Source organism: Crassostrea angulata, chromosome 2 (genome assembly GCF_025612915.1).
Source record: "Crassostrea angulata isolate pt1a10 chromosome 2, ASM2561291v2, whole genome shotgun sequence".
Lineage (NCBI taxonomy): Eukaryota > Metazoa > Mollusca > Bivalvia > Ostreida > Ostreidae > Magallana > Magallana angulata.
This window is the reverse complement of record NC_069112.1, coordinates 51,909,412-51,929,507: the sequence shown is the minus strand read 5'-3', so window position 1 is coordinate 51,929,507 and position 20,096 is coordinate 51,909,412. Positions and strand designations below refer to the sequence as shown.

The window sequence follows — 20,096 nt, the reverse complement described above, 5'->3', positions numbered from 1 at the left end:
GAGGAAATAAGCCATGATGTTTAACTTCATTGCAATTTTTTAAAACTCACAATCCATCGTAATAGAGAATGCATTCCAAAATTCAGCTGCGTGCAAAATCTCAAAAGAGCTATCTTTTAGGTGCTAAATTCATTTAAATTACAAAACACATTTTCATAATTTTGCAACAAAGGTCTGCAGTTTTCAAAAGCAAGTAAGATCATAAGGCAATGTGCATCTAAAAACAATTCACAGCTTTTCCGATACATTATCAATCAATGTTAAAATTGCTAACTGATGTGAACATTACAAAAAATTAATATGAATAGTACTACCACTGAATGTGAACACTATTATATTAACAAATAATGCAATATCATAAAAAGAATTCATTCTACTGACTGCTACAGATCATACAGGAAAAAATAAAAGGGGGAAAAATAAGCGTGTGGAATACGTAAATATACACAGTTCTTGAACACTTACCGCCATTTTCAGCTAAGAAAAACCAAACAAAGCTTTTCCAAGCAATAACTTCCCACAAATAACACAATTACATCAATATTCATAATGTATCCCCAAGAGATAAGCCATTGCAGAGGATTGTCAGATTTAATAACAACTAATATAACCGTAAGGATCAAGATGACCTTGAAATTGAATGACCTTCATGTTGACTTGTCATATACCTTTAACCTTAATTTCAAAGGTCCCAAAGTATAGTCTCCTTTCTTGTATACTTCAAAATTAGAAGGAAAATTAAGTTCCAGAAAGAAGTACATAAATACCTAAAGCTGAAAATTATTTTGGAAAAGTTTTTAAAGTTGGGAAGGAGAAAACATTCTCTCATTTTTCAGGTCATTAGCATATCTATATTTAAACATATTTATTTAGTTAAAGATGGAGATACTTTTAGCAATAACATGCTGTAAAATATTGAATTTTTTTCCTTTTCATACAAGTATTATATTATCTACGGTTCTATAAGAGTGTACTATTTTAAATTTGTTAACCTGTACACAAATCCGATGTTTTCACAACAAACAAGTTTTAAGATTTGTAAAATCCAGACTATTGTTTAACAATCTCTCCCCAAAAGCTACACCACAGAACAACCATATTTTTTTCTTTAGAAAATATTTAATAAAACATTCACCTTAGCTCCTAATTAATTTAAAAACTAAAATTAAAATGTAAAGGCAATCTTACAGAATATGACATCCTCCCAATGGTCCTTTCCCAGGGACTTGCTTCGTCTCGCCGCTTTTCGTTTGAAAAGGAGGCTGCGACTTTTGGTGGGCGTGTTCTCTTTCTCCGCCTCTGTATGGGTTGTCGATAAAAATATTTGCTCCGCACTAAAAAAAAAGATGAGAAAATGCATACAAATATGATTTAAATTTGCTGCAAAACCGCACTGAACGTAAGTTGATCTACCAATCTACCACCCCTCCCCCAAACCACATCTGACCCCCACCCACCTGTTTCTGTTAGGGATGAAGCCTTTCTGGGTCTCCTGGTTGTTGCGGCCGATACGCATGGCCAGCCATGACCCCACGACCCCGCGGAACAGCGTGTCTTTGATGTGGAAGATGTCTCCTATCGTAAACGACAGCTCACCCATATCCTTGGCCTGGTATTCAAAATGTGTCCTACAAGATATGTCACATATTGAAATACAAGATCTGTGATACCCTTAAAACAATAACTCTCTCATCTTTTGACTGCCATAAAAAAGTTGATTGTAAAGAAAATGATTGTATAATTAAAAGAATTTTTACATTTGAATGACAAAATATTCCAATACAACTCTCCTCTCCCCTTTAATTTCATTAAAATTTTATTATTAATAATTGCTCTGTCAAATATCAGCAGTTACCTCCCATTTATATGGATTTTCTTTAAAATTTCCCCTATGTTTTGTGGATCTACAAGTGTTACCTGATAAAGAAGCTGTCTCCTGCTTCATGACTTGAAATTATTCTGTCATATTCTGAAAGCAACCAAAGAAACACAGCATGAATATATCCTGACTAACTCTTTTGCCATTATACAACAAAAATTCTACACAATGAAATTTCAATCAATCATTTCATAATTTTAAGATTAGATCTTTCAAGAGAAAGACTTATGTTAGTTTTCATTTACTCCCCACCCACCACACAAAGACAAAAAAGAGAATGTTTTTGCACTGACCTTCCCTCTTGTACTGAACGACCATGGACACCCGCCCCTCCAGACTGGTTAAGTAGGTCACGGCGTCCTCTCTCGTCATGCCTGGGATCTCCACATCATTGGCCTACAACATCAATCTTGGTTTAATACAACTTAAAACTTAAACCTGCCCTAGCCACAGGAAAACTTAAGAACTCAAAAAGTTCAATGTAATTTAGATTTAGTTAAACTCTGAGCCCCCCCCCCTCTCTCTCTCTCTCTCTCTCTCTCTCTCTCTTTCTCTCTCTCTCTCTCTCCCAAACTTTCATAACAAAATCTTTCCCATTTTAAGCACTTCATTACTGTATTTTCAGTACCTTCAATATTTGGTCCCCCTCGGTCAGCCCCACAGCTTCTGCACCACTTCCTGGTTGCACTGAGGCTATAAATATTCCAGTAGCATTTCCTCCGGCCAGCCTCAGTCCCAGACCAAACTCAGGCTCTTTCTCAAAATACACAAAGCGGGGGTCTAGCCTGCAAATCACAGAAACCTGTTAAAGAGTCTCTTCAGCCAACTGAATAGTTGTCTTAAATGTTTTGAAGGTAAAAGTAGTCAATCTGAAACACATGAATTTATACCGTTTCTTTCCTTTGTCTAAAAGTACTTACACTATGTCTTTCCTCTTTCCAACATACCTCCTGAAAAAGATGTACAAAATAAATGATTAATGTTTTTATAAAAAAGCATCAAATCTGCACATGAAACCTTTAATAAAAAAATTAATACATATGTAGTATATATTTAGTGATCTAAAGAGCACATTGAAGTTGGTGAAGGGATTGAATACTTGTTTATCATTATCTCTTTTACTATGCTAGAACATTTACTATCTGTATGCTATGACATTTACTACCTCCTCGGCATGGTTTTTTAGAGGGTTCCAGTAAGTGCAAAAGTGTTATTGTTCCATGTCAGGACATTGAGTACCTCTGTGGTATGTATCTTTTGCAGAGTTCAAGTTTATATGACAGCCCAGTCACTCTGTACTAAGTTAGAATATTTACAGTCTTTCTGGCATGTATTCGTTTGTGTCTATACTATGCTCGGATATTAACTATTTTCTTGGCATGTGCCTTTAGGAGAATTCCACTTGTACAAAAGAGCTGTCTAAACTATGCCAAGACATTTACTACATGGCATGTATTCTTTGGAGAGTTCCAGAATGAATGACAAAGGAGTCATTAGCATTTATACCAACTTCCTTGACATGTGAGAATAACTGTTTGTACAACCACAAGATACTGTGAACATACAACAATAAGTTACAGGTTCTGTTCACCGGCAATGTTTTGGCAGGGAACAGCATTTTCTAGCTCATGTTCATTGCTAAATATCATGCATATATGTAAACAAATACAGTCAAAATACTTCCAGAGGAATTCTTCATTGACCTGTAGGAAAGTTTGTTTTATCCAGATAATGTACAGCTTAATTAAATAAATTCTCAGTACCAGTAAATCAGAAAATACAGTGTTGTATATCTACATGTACATGTATCTCAGTCTGCTTTAACTTACTCATCATGCCTTCTCTGTCCGTGGGGGTCCATCCTGCCGTGGTCACTCAAATAGCCGTCCCCCAGGGGTGAGTGTGGGGGGTGGGGGGACCGAGGACTGCGGGGGGAATAGAAGTCGTCTGGCCTCAGAAGCTCCTTCCCTGGGCTGGGGGGTCTGGGAGGGGCATCTATAGGGAACAGATACAAAGATGTGTATTATTTGTTTCTGTGTAAAACTGATAGCTGTGAAGATAGAGGTGTTAAACAATGCACAACTGAGAGTCAAAATGAAATCTTTTCTGAATTTTTTAGTAAAATTTTAAAATACCTGAGCAATTTTACAGCGTCATTTTTTTTAACAGGTTAACACTAAATAACATGTAAAATAATTCCAGATCTTAATGATGCATCAGTATAAGTTCTCCTCATAGAATTTACTTTAGATGAGTATAAATGTCTAATTTGCATTAGGCAGAATGCAAATTTTTAAAATATAATAATTTCTACTAAATATTATGAAGAAAATATTATCAAGACAATTAATCTATGCATCATGACCTTTGACACTGACCTGTTTCATCAGGAAGTGGGGGCCGGGGAGGGGCCTCGTGGTCATAGATGTACCTCCCGTCGTACCGTGCGTGCTCGGAGTTGGGGTACGACCCCGGGGGGATTTCCTGGTAGTTGTGGTGCCCCTTGTAGATCTCCTCCTCCGGACTTGAGAGAGAGGGTCTGTATATGTTGACATTGTCAATGTCTGATCTCTTGTTCTGTAGGGTTCCTTGTAAAGTGCCATAGCCTAATGAATATTCTGTGGGGTGAAAAAGAAAAGGGATTCCTCCTCTTGTTACGAATTCCTTAAATAGGGGCACTACTATAAGGGCCATTATTGTAAGAAAACATCAGCTTCTAGCTTACAAAGTTAAAGTTATTCAATACAAATTATGGTGATAGGCCTGCTAACTGTATGAATGGATGTGCACATTTTCCCTGAAAATGTATAACACGTATAGTAAAACATGTTTACCATTAACAAAAGTAGGAAATGGAATTGAGAATGTTCAAGGTTATATACTAGAGGGAAGAGGAGGAATAAAAAGAGAGAAAAAAAGGATATAGCAATGAGTTCATTCCCTCACCCATCCATCCCACCTCCCACTTCCACCCCCCCCCCCCCCCCTCAAAAATAAATTGCAATTTGGTACTACTTAAAACATTAACAAAGAAATCTAATGTCAAACAACACAAATACCCAATTTAATTTATTTCCAGTGTTATTTATTTTTTCCATGAAAAACAATGAACGCTAAGTTAGACAACTCTTACCATCGTCCTGAGCTTTGTTGGCTGGTCCCCGGTCCTCGTACCGAGTCTTCGCGATGAACAGCTGCAGCTTGTCTTTGGTCTTCTCTATCAGTTTCTTGGCGTCGACCAGAGACAGGTTCTCTATAGCTGTACTATTTATCTGTAAATCAAGGAACTAGATCAGTGAAGGACTCTAACCAAAGGCTTACATGTACCAGTATTGAAGCTTACATGTACATCTACCAGTATTGCGGCTTTACATGTACCAGTGTTAAGGTTTACATGTATCAGTATTAAGGCTTACATGTTCCAGTATCAAAATCACAACAAATGAATTATGGCTAAGATGGCATATTTAATTTTTCTGCCATTTGTTTTTCATTCCTTCTATAAATCACCAAGGAAGAAAATCTGCCTTGGCTTACAAGTAAATATTTCTTTACAAAACAAAAAATCCTAAATCTGAAGGAACCAAGTGTATGCAACAGGTAATGCATTAGACCAAAAAAAACTTAACACCTGTAGTCATGTGTTTCAGAATTGCACTTGCCTTTAGCACTACATCTCCCTCTTTTAGTCCGCCATCTTGGGCTGCTATACTGTTTCCAGTGATTTCTTTGATGAAATACTTGCATCCCAGAACCACTCCAAAATCTATGGGTAAAAAAGACAAAAACAGGGGGAATTGAGACTGAATTAGAATACATTATCTCAGAAATCTTTACAACAGATATAACTTTAATCAAGTTTCCAAAATAAGTATTTTAAACAAGATATTAAAAGTTATAAAGAAAAGTCCAATCAGAAAACCACAGGTCTGAAGATAAACTTACAAGCTTTAAAAACTGTACATATATGTTCATGAATTAAGAAGGCTGGATGGTCAACAAACTAACCATCAGATCTACCTTAACTTTGAGGCATGATTTGTTTTGCTATTAATTAATCAAGAAAAATCCATATATTTTTACCTTTTAAATTTGGGTATTTTCCTATATTTCTATATATAGAGCTCTTCTTCTAAAGGAGATCAATACAGTCTAAAAATGGCTATGACCATCGAGCCCACATATCTACATGTACACTGCACTTTGAAAGTTTTGAACAACTACATACAATGTAGCCTAAGACCACTGGAACATGTACATGTATCGTACATGTAGCTCAAAATGACAATAAGAGTACCTACCTTCTCGTCGGTTTTTCCGAGACAGCGTGATTTTGAGTGGCGTGTTTTCTGTATCAGTATATGTGGGGACCAGTACACGTCTTCTAATGACCTGATAGACAAAATAAACGAAGCACTTTAATTTTCATCAAACACCCTAAAACATCATGATAAATACTATAAACAATGTGAATTCTTTAATATTGCAATAATAACCTGTGAATGGCAGTTTTAACTCCTTTAATTCCTGTACCATGACCATCACTTAAAAAATTGCTTTTATTCATAGTCCCATAATTACAATGCAATATACTAAAGTTTACTTTTAACACTCCATCATAACCCAATAATCCTGTAATAGTTACATAATGTACAACAGTTTACAGTCCTGTAAATGATACCTAATGTTCAACATTTTACAGTCCTGGTGTAGCTGTTGCCTTAGGTACAAAGATATACAGCCCTGTTTTTATTACTCATTTCAAAATTAACAGTCCTGTGTACAGCAGTTTACAGTCCTGTGATTTACAGCAGTTTACAATGATTTAAATCAGTTTACAGTTCTGTGATTTAAAGCAGTTTACAGTGATTTACAGCAGTTTACAGTCCTGTGATTTACAGCGGTTTACAGTGATTTACAGCAGTTTACAGTCCTGTATTTATAGCAAAAGTTCCCTGTGATACTGACCAAGTTGACCTTGTTGCCACTGTCTTTGAGGACGGCAATAGCCTGCTTGTGGTCCACATTCTCCAGCGGGATCCCGTTAACACTCATCACTCGGTCATTTATCCTGTAATGTACAATGATAAACATCAAACCTACTTAAAACAAGAGACAAAGGAAGCTTCAAGTCATACTCTCAGTAATACATGTAGTACTAGAAACAGTACTTTTTAAAGGTGACAAATGTTTTCCTTGATCTAAAGTAAAAAGATCTGAAAAGGAGAAGGTTAGACAGTCCCATGCAACCATCAGCAAGATCTCACCAACTCCAATTTAATGTCTTTCAGTGCCACACAATTGTCTGACTTCATGCAACTGACATATAAATTAAAAGATAAGAAACAAATAATAAAAGATGCAGTCAAATGGTATCTTTACAAAATCTTTTTCTATTCCTTTGTTAGAATAGATCTTTATTTATAAATTTTGCCTACCTTACAAATTTAATCCACATAATTTTTATATAAAAATATTGCCATCCAGAAATACTGACAACAACTGGAGATGAGCCCAGGGCCTCATAGATAATTGATACAAGTCACCTGACGAGTTGTTCATTAGCCAATACAATTGACAGGACATTTCATCAACAATTCCTTTACATCTTCAAAAAACATCCAATCAACACTACTAACCTGTCCATTAAAAACATCCAAACTCATTATCAGGAAATAAAATTAACATTGTTTCTCAATAATGGTAACTGCAAGACAACAAAAGAGCCCCAGCATTTCCAATCTGACTGGCACTGCGAACCAATTGTATTTTTAATTTTCTAAAACCCCTGTGGAAAAGCTTTCAATGCCCCAAAAATCAATCTAGTGTTCCAACATGAGAACCTGAGCTCAGCCTTAGATGAAATAACCCTAGCCACAGTGGCAGCAAATACCTGCATCAATTGATGGTTCAATCTACTTAAATTTCTCTTAAGTCCCGTCCTTTTCAGGTTCATTCATTTCCCAATACCACTGCAGAAGCTTTTTCCTTATATAAAGGCTATGCTTGCATAGACAGATGATTGTCATCCAGAATATTTTTCAATATTCTAGTTGTCTAAATTGGAATACACATTTTTTTTATTTACCTCTGTACACTGCAAAAATCACTTACTAACAGTAGTTTACACTGTATATAGTAGTTTACACTGTAATACAGAGATCACTTATTATGGTTTACATTGTATACAGTAGTTTACAGTGTAATACAGAGATGACTTACAGTAGTTTACACTGTAATAGAGAGATCACTTACAGTAGTTTACACTGTAATAGAGATCACTTACAGTAGTTTACACTGTATACAGTAGTTTACACTGTATACAGCAGTTTACACCATAATACAGAGATCACTTACAGTAGTTTACACTGTATAAAGCAGTTTACACTGTAATAGAGAGATCACTTACACTAGTTTACACTGTAATAGAGAGATCACTTACAGTAGTTTACACTGTAATACAGAGACCACTTACAGTAGTTTGCCCTCTGCAGGTCCCGCTGTGAGGACGTCAGATATGGCTATTGACGGGTCGCCGTTAGCAAAGTGTGGATTGTCTCGTCCACCACTGACTGCAATTCCAAATCCGAATCCTGGCACCTGTAAAATGCATCATTTACTCATATAAATCTAATTAATACAGCATCAGTAAAAACATCTCACACGTTAAAAAATTTGTGTGGTCTATTCAATCAGTGAAATATTTAAAACATTGACCACCAATGCTAAGTTTGTTGTTGACATCATATCAATAAAAACAAACAATGATTTTTTTTTTTTGGTTAAAGTTAAAATCAATTTAAAACATAGGTAATCATAGATTACTAAGCTCACCGAGACGGAGCATCACCCTTATGAGACATCACCTTCATAAGACCACCTTTATCATTTTATATGAAAATCATACTTTATGATCTTGGATATTCATGGATTCTGTTTTGACAAAATATCGTATATCATCTGATAATTTTTTTTATGATAATCATATGTTCATATGTTAATCAATTCAATGATATAAAATTAAATATTGCATCATGTCAAATTTATAATATATATCATATAATACAATAAAATACCGTAATAAACAATGAGATATGATATTGTAACGTATGATATGACATTGTATTGTGTTATACCTTATTGTATTTGATCACATAAAACAATATCATAAAATATAATACAATAAAGTATTATATTACAATATCATATAACAAGATACATCATAACATTGACACATGATATTATATTGTATAATGTAGTATGATATTGTATTGAATGACACTGAAACATATTTGATACATTATATGAGATTATAATATCATATAATACAATATAATTTGATTCCAACATTGTATCTTATCAAATGATACAATATTATGTGATAAAGTAAAATATTATAAAATACATTATTATATTATACATATTTTATCATATGACACAATAATATATATTACAATATCATATAATACAATTTCATGTGATATAATTCTATATTACTGAAACCAATATCATATTATACAATATTGTATGATACAATATTATAAAATATACAATATTGTATCATAGGATACAATATAATATTTTGCAATATCTTATGTAATTGTATCATGTGATAAAATAATAAATTAAAAATACAATGTAATATTATACAATATTGTATCATAATATACAATACTATACATAACAATATCATGATACAATATCATATCATAAAATATCAAAAAAATTGATACAATATCATATCGTATCGTATAACTTTTTATAATATAACATATGATATCATATGAATCATGTTATATCATTTATCAACAAACACATCTATCTATCGAGCTGGTTTGAGTGAGGTAGAAGATTTCTTTAGCATCCTTGATAATGGAGATCAGGCTCTGCATCTGAAGCAACCTCTGCGTTTAATTTATAATAAAGTTAAATCAACTATGCAAGCTTTCATCTAGAAAACATGTGACCTGTTCCAAAAAACTTAACCTCATCCAGCATCCGAAACCTATGGCTCAGATTCAGCATTCAAGCCCATCAGGTGCATTGGTATCATAAGACGCATCATCAATGCAAGTTTGGTGAAGTTTGGACCAGTAATAACTAAGATATCATCATCAGAGGGCACTAGCAATTAAAACCTTTACTTCCTCCAGCATCCGCAACCTATGGCTCAGATTCAGGATCCATGCCTGTCAGGTGCATCTGTATTATAAGACACACCATCCATTCAAGTTTGGTGAAGTTAGGACCTGTAATAACTAAGATTTATTTTTAAGCATCCTTGATAATGGAGATCAAGCTCTGCATCTGAAGCTACCTCTGCGATTCATTCATATTACAGTTAAATCAACTATGCAAGTTTGAAATAGTACTATCATCTATTAAACATGTGACCTGTTCCAAAAAACTTAACTTTATCCAGCATCCGAAACCTATGGCTCACACTCAGCATTCAAGCCTGTCAGGTGCATCAGTATCATAAGACACACCATCCATGGAAGTCTGGTGAAGTAAGGACAAGTAATAACTAAGATATCATCATCAGAGGGCACCTGTTTCAAAAACTTTATTTAACCAGCTCTTAAAACCTTAACCTCCTCCAGCATCCGAATCCTATTGCTCAGTTTCAGCATTCAAGCTTGTCAGGTGCATCAGTATCATAAGACGCACCATCCATACAAGTTTGGTGAAGTTAGGACCAGTTGTAACTAAGATATAATCATCAGAGGGCACCTGCAACAAAAACTTTAACCAGCTCTAAAAACCTTAACCTCTTCTAGCATCCGAAACCTATTGCTCATATTCAGCATTCAAGCTTGTCAGGTGCATCAGTATCATCAGACGCATCATCCATACAAGTTTGGTGAAGTTAGGACCAGTAGTAACTTAGATATTGCTATCAATGGGCACCTGCAACAAAAACTTTAACCTTCTCCAAAAACCTTAACCTCCTCCAGCATCTGAAACCTATAGCTCAGATTCAGCACTCAAACCTGTCTGGTGCATCAGTATCATAAGACACACCATCCATGCAAGTTTGGTGAAGTATGGACCAGCAGTAACTAAGATATTGCTATCAAAGGGCACCTGCAACAAAAACTTTAACCTGGTCCAACAACCTTAACCTCCTCCAGCATCTGAAATTTAGGACCCAGATTCAGCATCCAAGTCTTTCAAGTCCATAAGTAGGTCCAGATGCATCATCCATGCAAGTTTGGTGAAGACAGGACAAGTAATAGCTTAGATACAGGACCTGCAACAAAAACTTTAACCAGGTCCGGACGCCGACGCCGATGCCGACGCCACCGCCGACGCCGACGCCGAGGGTATAGCATAAGCTCTCCTTGACTTCATCTCGGTGAGCTAAAAATGCATGTTTTTCTGTTTATTAGATTAAAAAGTTAAATATTATATGACAACAATTTGTCACAGATAACTTTTTAGTCTGAAACGTGCATAATATAACATTGCATATAATATCTGCTATGAAGTTAAAAATCATTTATATAGAAGCCATTTGACAATCAGTCCTTAAGTGGTACTAAATAGCATATATAGCTCTTTCACAAAAAATCAAAGTTTCTTTCTTTCTTTGTTGATGAAATAAATCAGATTTGGAAAGATTGAACAAAATAGGCAAAATGTAATGTAACATTTTTCCTTTTGTTTTAGAGAAAATAAATAAACAGAATGTGCTATGCTATCTAAAAAAAATGACAGGTTTTTAAGCTAACACATATTTTTTGTTCATAATCTCCCATAGATTACTGTAGGATCAAATTCAAGTCATCAGACAAATGAAATACTCCCCTTTGCAAAAGTAAATTAAATCTGAAGCATGTAGTTACAAAACATTCGACTGATCAACATATGTCAGCATAACACAGATCTCAGTATCATAAAATCCCAAGGTCATACAGATAAGTTCCAAGGTCAAAATGATGCTTTAAAACATATGGTTGTACAATCCTAACAAGTCTGATGTGAAAAATACAGTTGTGAAACAGTGTTATTTCACATCATTTCTGCATCATCATCATCCCACTAAGAATTCATGCTTATAAAAAGTTTTCTTGGTTTTTTGGGGTTTTTTTTTGGGGGGGGGGGATAATAAAAAGATTTATGATTTATTGGGGGATGAAAAATTGACTTACTCTTCTCAAGGTAACATTGTGTGTCTCCCAGGTAACATTGTCAAGGCCCTGAAATAGAAATGCCATCATTATCATCATCATCATCACAAATGTAATCAACCGAAGTATGATTTTGCATGGGCTTATGTCATCAACCTCATATTTTATCTTCTTTACCATGAACTTCTTTGTCTAAATATATCAATGCAAAGAAAACCCCTGCATGACATACTGTATTTAAACAGTAAATCATAATCACATTATTGAATCCATAGAAAAACAGATGGACAAACATGCATGATATATCACAATATCATGCATATGATAAATAATTATCATGATCATATCAGAGTTAATAATATATATCTAAATATCATTCATTTATAATTCAATGAACTCGTTAATACAAATAAGTCAAATCCATATTGATACAACAAAGCATTGATTTAAATGAACCTAAATTGATGTTCCATATTCTTTCAATTTCAAATACCTTATTGGCAAATCTATTTAATGCCTTGATGTGCATCACACTGAGAAATGATGACACAACTAAGAAATTAACAATCTCCAAACTGATCCCAGATTTATCTATAAGTCATATCCTTCACAACTCGGATTGAAAACTTAATATCCTCTAATGATCCTACAAACTGTCATGACAGCACTGTATTGCTGATCAAATGACCCCAAGTCTTAATTTTCTCCTCTATTCAGTAACTGACACATGAATTTTCTGTTAGATTTGTTTTCTCAATTTCCTGTAATGCTTTATTCATGTCCATTCATTGTGCAGATTAAGTTACACTGTACAGTGATAATTAGCTTAAGGGTGGGTAATTAAGTTCCACACATTAATTAGTCCTTAACACACTGTTTGTGTTTGGGCAATTATGGAGTAATCTCTGCCCTTCTAATTGAAATAATAACACCAATAAGTCATCATCTACACAAACTTGCAAACAACACTGAGTACCATCTGTGCATTGTGCAGATGTCAACAGGAATGTTTCTGTATTATTTGGCAATTGTCCTTATTTTCAAACAATTATTTGTGATTATTTTGGCAAAAAAAATCTGAAACAAAGTATTCAATCTTAATCCTCCCTTTTCTAATAAATAAATTGCAGAGAGCAATATATGTCATAATGGCTTAAAATTAACAATTTTGACCCAATTGCAGGTAAATCTCTTGGCTATTCACAAATAACTATCATTAAGATGTCATATTAAAGGTTTGAGAAGATTTCTTCTATTGTTGCTTTGTTCACTTTAATATACTGGTAATGGCAGGAAAATCTAGGTCTCTATTAGAATTTCAAACATTTCTATGACAATAATTTTAACAATATGATTATACATCTGAAAGAATTTAAACTTTGAATAATTGAACTACTTCACTGTTACAAAGGATTAACTGACTACCATGCTGTGTGTTAGCTATTTTTCAGATTAAATATTGACAAACAACTGAGATCAAAAAGACACAGACGTCTAATTGTAGTTAATCTGTGTTAATCTTGAACAATAACAATTAACAAGCGAATAACATCAAAGAAACAATTCTTATTATTAAAAAAATCTCAAAACGGAAAACAAAATTCCCTACACATTACAACACCATCATCATTCTTCATATTAATGACACAGACTTCAGGGAAAAATCTCAGGTTTCTTCATGCAGAGAGATGCATCATATTTTGCCTTGGCATGCCACCGTAAAACACACATGTACACGAGGTTGCGCAATAGTTTCCAAGAAAACGCCCGGTTTCTTAGACAGCACCAGACAGGTACTGGGTTCCCTGACTCGGGGAGATTTCAGTCTCTTTGAGAGTTGGCACATTTCTTGAGTTTTTTGTCTTATGATATGATGTACATTTTTACACTCATGCCAAGATCAAGAAAAATCTGCACAAACAAGGAAAATTCTTTCTCTTTGAATAAAATCGAGAGTAATTAAAAATAAGATTTCTCTAAACTCCTTCTTTTCTTTCAAATATTAGTCGATAAGTATTTGACCTTATAGGGTCCATCCATTAGGTTCTCATACATATATGACCTTTGTTATTAACACTTGAAATCTCCAGACTTATAGTTGAGATTTTGAAATCATATAAAAATATAATTTTACCTCTAACAATCACAACTGTGAAAAATTGTCAATATCTATTGATGTATAAGAAACTAGCAGAAATAGAACTTTACCTCCAATAACAATGTCCGCTCCCTCCAAATATTGCAGGGTAGCTTCATGGCAAATCTTTTCCCATAAAAAGTCAAAGACAAAAAGGGAAAAGCACAAAAAAATATCCCCCAACCAAACAGTGGATATCCCCTGAGCTCGAAAAGTCTGTAAAACGTCCCGATATTTAATACAACTGCAGAGGGCAAACGAAGTCAGTCTACCTCTGTATCATCATAATGACAAAGTGGTCGCACAAAGTTTCAGACACAAGGATCAATACTCTATTTTTTCTCCCCTCTTTATGGAAAGAAAAAAGATCAAGAGAAATGGACTGGTTAAGGCACGTGCCAAATCTTAACTCCTTTCATTCTGGACTGTAATTAGATTCCACATGCCAGTTCATTGATCCGATATTGATATTTCCTCGGACAGGTGTAAATAATTTCAATGGAACCAATTCCTTCAATGAAATCAGCTTTGACGAACTACTCAATCTTTTCTTTTTTAAACTTGATGCAGATGAGAATCTGCTGACATCTTGTTACTTCTGTACTGAGATAACTCTACATTAAATTTCAACCTGCAAATTATATTCAAAAGTTCTGGTACCCAAAGTTTTATTTTTACACCTTGGATAATAATCCACGATTTCCACACGAAAATGAAGTGAGAAGAGGAAGATCTTAGATCCTCTCCCCTAAATCTCACAAAAACAGTTGCAGGTGCTTCTCTCTGATGTCAGGTCAACTGACAATGGTAGCCATTCACCTGAAAGACCACAATCCCAGGAGAACTTTACGAAAAAAAAATTAAAACAATCAGGACTTCAGCGTGGAGTGCCACACACGCGAAAATTCCACTGATCTCCCAAACAACACACCAGCACGGCCTAGACACCCCAAGGCATGATGGGAACAAATCAGCAATTTGCTGTCAGCTGCTATTTATAGATCTGCTGTAACTCAGCCAACAATGCACTTTTTATGTGAATTCCATCCACGAGGTAAAAAGAAATTGTTCAGCCAGGTGTAGTTGATAAAGGGGGAATTAGGACACTAGGGACACAGTGCTACCAATTTAACAGCTGGGGGGGGGGGGGGGGGGGGGGGAAGGAGGATTGAGGAGGGGGAGGGGGTGGGGGTAAAGGAAGAATTAACATTGGAGGAGGAGGAATCTAGTCAGAGAAAATGTGTGCCTGGGAATGGAAGGGAAAGTAACCTGATATTTTAAATATGAACACCTGTATTTAATAAACAAAAAAAAAACCAAACAGACAACGAAATTGAGAATCTTAATATTTAAAATGCACCGATACAAATTCAACAATCAAATGATTCACTCAGAAATATGTAGGATCTTTCCTAAGTAACTCTGCATGATTTGACAATTCAATGTCAAATATTAACAATGAAATGTGACCTCCCAGAGTCCAAATAAAATTCCAGGTGAAATTCCAAACCAACATAAAGGCATCGATTAAGGTATCTGAACAATGTCTAGGTATTTGCATATTTTGAATAACATTCATTTATTGATTTGACATCGAATTGCAGGCCTGCATGCATATACACTATACAAGTAAAAGTTAAAGACTCTGGCAGAAATCTGTTTTTTAGGTAATTAGACATTATTACACTAAAGCAAATCATTTTAATATAACAGCCAGAATCTTATGAATTCTACACCTTCACCATTTCATTCATTTGAATCAGCATCCTTTCATTAACTGGCTGGTCAAAAGTGACCTCCAAACCAAGTATGCAACAGATGACATATAAGTATGTATTGCAAAATCATATGATTCAGAAATGATGATAATCAATCAATTAAACGTTGTACTATGAGATGTATTTTGTCTAAAATTTTTTTACAGCAATACGATTCTGAGGACCAAATTTTTAAAGAGAAAAAAAAAATCTTGCTTCCTTTTTTTGATTTTTCTTTCCCATCTATAATTAGCTGGAAAAATGTAGCCCTCTCCCGATTCTTTTTTTTTAAAGATCAGATAAAAAAAATCAGAGAGGGCTACATTATTACAGCTAATCCATAATGTTACCCCTGGCCTCAGGATCTCTTTAAATTCTTCAAAGAAGACCAAGTTAAATGTAGCATACCATTGGTGGATTTGGCTTCAGATGTTAAACTAGGGGTACAGTGAGGAAGCTCACAAATGATCTTCCCTTCCCCCGCTAAGAAAATATTATTATTCAAAATTTCTTTATCTAAAATTAAAGGATGCATCATTTTTTCTTATAGTGACCTTGAACTTGTACAAATGACCAAGGTTACAACATATTTACAAGTCACAAGCAATTGCGTGAAATTTTAGCTTCTTATCATTTTTCCATTACAATGAAAAATGACAATAACAAAGTGTCAACCATCTCAAAAATCCATAAAACGAAATACAAACTCAAAGCAGAGCACCATGGACCTCTAAAAAGATAGAGGTGGGAAGATATGGCCAGAAGTTATGCAATTTTTCTAAACAATGACCTTGAACTTGCACAACGTTCATGACACCCTAAGGTCATAAGCAATCTTTGTGTGAAGTAGGAACTTCCAATGTTCCTCCATAAGAAAGACATGGAGCAGATATGATTGCACAGACAGACAGATGGACATGGTGATTCCTATATGTAAACCCTCCCCCCCCCCCCCCGACTTTGTTTGTCAGGTGTATAAAAACTTGGAGGAAAAGGGGGTTGGTGTCCTTGCATCAGTGACTCTTTAGCAGATGACAGATATATAAAAGTTACATACTCTTGTTCACAACTTTCAATAAACAAATAAATGATGGCTTCCATACATATCTTTTTCAAATACATGTATTAAATTGTATCCCAAAGCTTTTGTGTATCAAATTTAACTTCATTTTAACTTCATTTGTCCTTGAGACAGATTCTTATGTAACTGGTGCTTCTAATGTATCTTTCTGGAAATTTGATATATTAATGGACAAAATTCTATACACATTTATGCAGGTAAAACTGAATTGCTTTTCTCAGGTTTGAACAGCAAGGTTTCAACATTATACAAGAATTTACAGAACTCAATATAAAGTCATTGCTTTAAAACTATGATAGTTGGATTAAGACTTTCAATACATTTACCATTCACTATCATCTACTACAGCACTGAATTTTGATTCAGAGATATTTTGAGAGCATTTAACATATCAAAGGCATTGGAATCGGGGGGCTAATGGTGTGGGGGAGGGGGAGGGAGAGGCTCCCCCCCCCTCTTTTTTTGCAACATTAGACATAACTGTAACCATAATCCTTTCTTTTTTCAAAATTTTTGATAAGTATAGCCCCCCCCCCTTTTCAATTTGCTTCCTGAAAAATTTCATGTGACCTTGACTAAAGTATTAAGGTCATTTTTGTTTGGTTGGTAATACTTTCACACTTTTCTAAAACCTTGCACTTAACGGACCAACTTTCTCATGTCACTTTATACTTCAGATTACTTCAAATGACCTTGGCTCAATCTTCAAGGTTATTGCTATTTTTCTTAATATATATATCTACAAACTTACAACAACAAAGTAACTTTCAATTCACAGGAAATAGATATAAATATAAATTTGATTAAAAGTTTTAATATGAAAGGTGATCTACAAATTTTCTATGTACGTACAGTAATTGTGAAAACAAAACAACACAAAAATTTTAGTCAATATCATATTATTCCTCAACATTGCTCAAGTGGCCTGCCGTTCCTCACGAAAATTCAAAACTATGTTTTGTACAGCAGTTGCTCTACTCAATTTGTAGATACTTTTACAATCTCCATTCAGGAGATCAAACAGTCACCTAAATACCACTCACAACTTAAATACATTTGAGTAAACTGACTTAGAAAACAATACATGCATTAGTATGCAGTACATGTATAAGTTCTTTATAACTTGGGGCTTATCAAATTGATAATTGCAAGTTAAAATGCTACAATGCTGGCAAATATTTGTTGCAACAAAGAATACCTCTGCTTTTTAACTACCAGTAAAAATTTTAAATCCTCAATATTCAAATTTTGATTCAGACATATTCAAAGAATCCAAATTCAATTTTACCTTGGTTATAAACTAGATGTTACACAATATCTCTGAAATCTTTGTCTTGACTTTAACCTCAATTTATCAATGGACACTTACCAATAATATGACTGAATAAAATCCCTCCCGATAAGTTTTAATTAAGAATCACCGAAAATTAATCAACAGTTCCAGACTACGATCAGATCCCCACACACCCGGTCGATACTATATAACACCGACACAGTACACAGACACGGATCTTTAACACTGTAACACGGTCCACGCTCTGCGATTGAATATTTTTGTGCAAAAAACTTATCTGTCATCATTATGGGGCCCCAAGGGAGGGGAACTATTACCAGCAACGACCTTCAAAATTAAATACCAATTCTTTTCTTATTTTTAAATGCTTCACTGTGTCTATATGGTTTACGGATAAATTATATGTGAAAAATTAAAAGCAATAAACCCATTTTTAGTGTATAAGGATTAAAGTATTTTAAAATTTATTTTATTGATAAATTCCTGCAACTCTCTCCCCCATTAAGGCATATATTATACCATTCTATCAGACAGAGTTTTGTAAACATTCAAGTGCATTGACTGTAGTGTCAAGCGAGAGGTACACATATACCAATGAATACCAATGACTGTAAAGCCTGAAATGGTACACATACTCATTGTAGTACTTCTACAGTGGTAATTTACCAGTGATAATCTCACAACAGATAATCCATGCTAATGCTTGGTATTCAGTCTCCCTGGCAGTTACTGTCAACATATGTACAAGTCCTATTGCCCTAGTCTCAGAGTACACTGATCTTTAATATATAGTCATATTGTGCACTGTTTTAGTAACTTACTTGCAGATGGTATCTAACACTATTTCCAATTCAAATAGAGCAGAATTAAATCAATGTTTAAGCTCAAGTCAAAAGATGAGGAGAACCCATGACAATACAGCTATACAGCTGTTACCCATCAATGTTATTCTCAAAGTTCAATGAAAGTTGGTACTCTTTAATCATTAATTAAAAAAATGTCAACTATAACAATCAAAATATATCAGTTCAATAAAACAATGACTTTATATCTAAACACCCTCTTCTTCTTCTTTTTTTTTTTGGAAAAAAAAAATTGAACCGATTTTAGTTATATAACAATATACTGTTACTAGGAATATTTAAAATATTATAGAAATTATCATAATTATAGAAATCTCCCCCCTCTAGAGCCCCACACAAAATGTTCAAGGTGACCTCTGTCTACAGCCACCCCTCTGTAACTTGGATGACCTTCAAGAAAATCTCACTTTGTACCAGTTTCAATTAAAAAAGTTTAAAATAGACCAGCTAGAGCATACATATACATATATATACAGTGTAGCATATGACAGTTCCTTGTACAATTTTTTCTCTTCCTCTCTGTCAATCCAAAATATAACACTGATGTATGAATGGACTGTTGCATCTCACCTTAATATCGAGATTTCAATATATCCTTTTGAAATAAATTTTCCTTTAATTAAATCACAGAAATCTCATAAAAACAGGATCGAATTAAAATCTTTCTATATGTCTGGGACTGCACGAATGGCTAATTCATAAGAATCCCCAAAAATAATGTGAGGTCTACATGTAGCTTCAAAAGAAGCCACTATCAGACTATATCAAGCTATACATGTCACATACTAATAAAATACTGTTTATTCCCAGGAGTTCTGACAGCATCTAATCAGTTCCCATGGAATGCAGTTTTCAATTAACATGTTGTAAAGGCAAGGAGAACTCATGATAATTGAAAGAATGACACATTTATGATGTTCAAAACAGCCCCCTACCGCCCAACAATCAGCTG

The 20,096-nt window shown here is 34.4% G+C and overlaps 1 protein-coding gene across 14 annotated transcripts in view; it reads right to left on the bottom strand.

Annotated features, from left to right (window-relative positions):
- Positions 1-20,096, bottom strand: part of LOC128173747 (tight junction protein ZO-1-like) — a 64,527-nt gene that overhangs the window by 23,365 nt on the left and 21,066 nt on the right. For 11 of the 14 annotated variants that reach the window (XM_052839408.1, XM_052839418.1, XM_052839420.1 and 8 more), the window contains 14 exons: positions 12,034-12,081; positions 8,355-8,479; positions 6,848-6,950; positions 6,181-6,271; positions 5,542-5,645; positions 5,013-5,151; positions 4,258-4,497; positions 3,709-3,874; positions 2,800-2,829; positions 2,508-2,664; positions 2,173-2,275; positions 1,918-1,969; positions 1,458-1,628; positions 1,189-1,334 (listed from right to left, as the gene is read on the bottom strand). In XM_052839408.1, coding sequence (XP_052695368.1) covers positions 1,189-1,334; positions 1,458-1,628; positions 1,918-1,969; positions 2,173-2,275; positions 2,508-2,664; positions 2,800-2,829; positions 3,709-3,874; positions 4,258-4,497; positions 5,013-5,151; positions 5,542-5,645; positions 6,181-6,271; positions 6,848-6,950; positions 8,355-8,479; positions 12,034-12,081 — 1,675 coding nt within the window. Of the gene's footprint in view, positions 1-1,188; positions 1,335-1,457; positions 1,629-1,917; positions 1,970-2,172; positions 2,276-2,507; positions 2,665-2,799; positions 2,830-3,708; positions 3,875-4,257; positions 4,498-5,012; positions 5,152-5,541; positions 5,646-6,180; positions 6,272-6,847; positions 6,951-8,354; positions 8,480-12,033; positions 12,082-14,220; positions 15,118-18,356; positions 18,554-20,096 lie in introns of those variants that run through there. The other 3 variants (XM_052839417.1, XM_052839416.1, XM_052839410.1) reach the window with 3 other exon arrangements.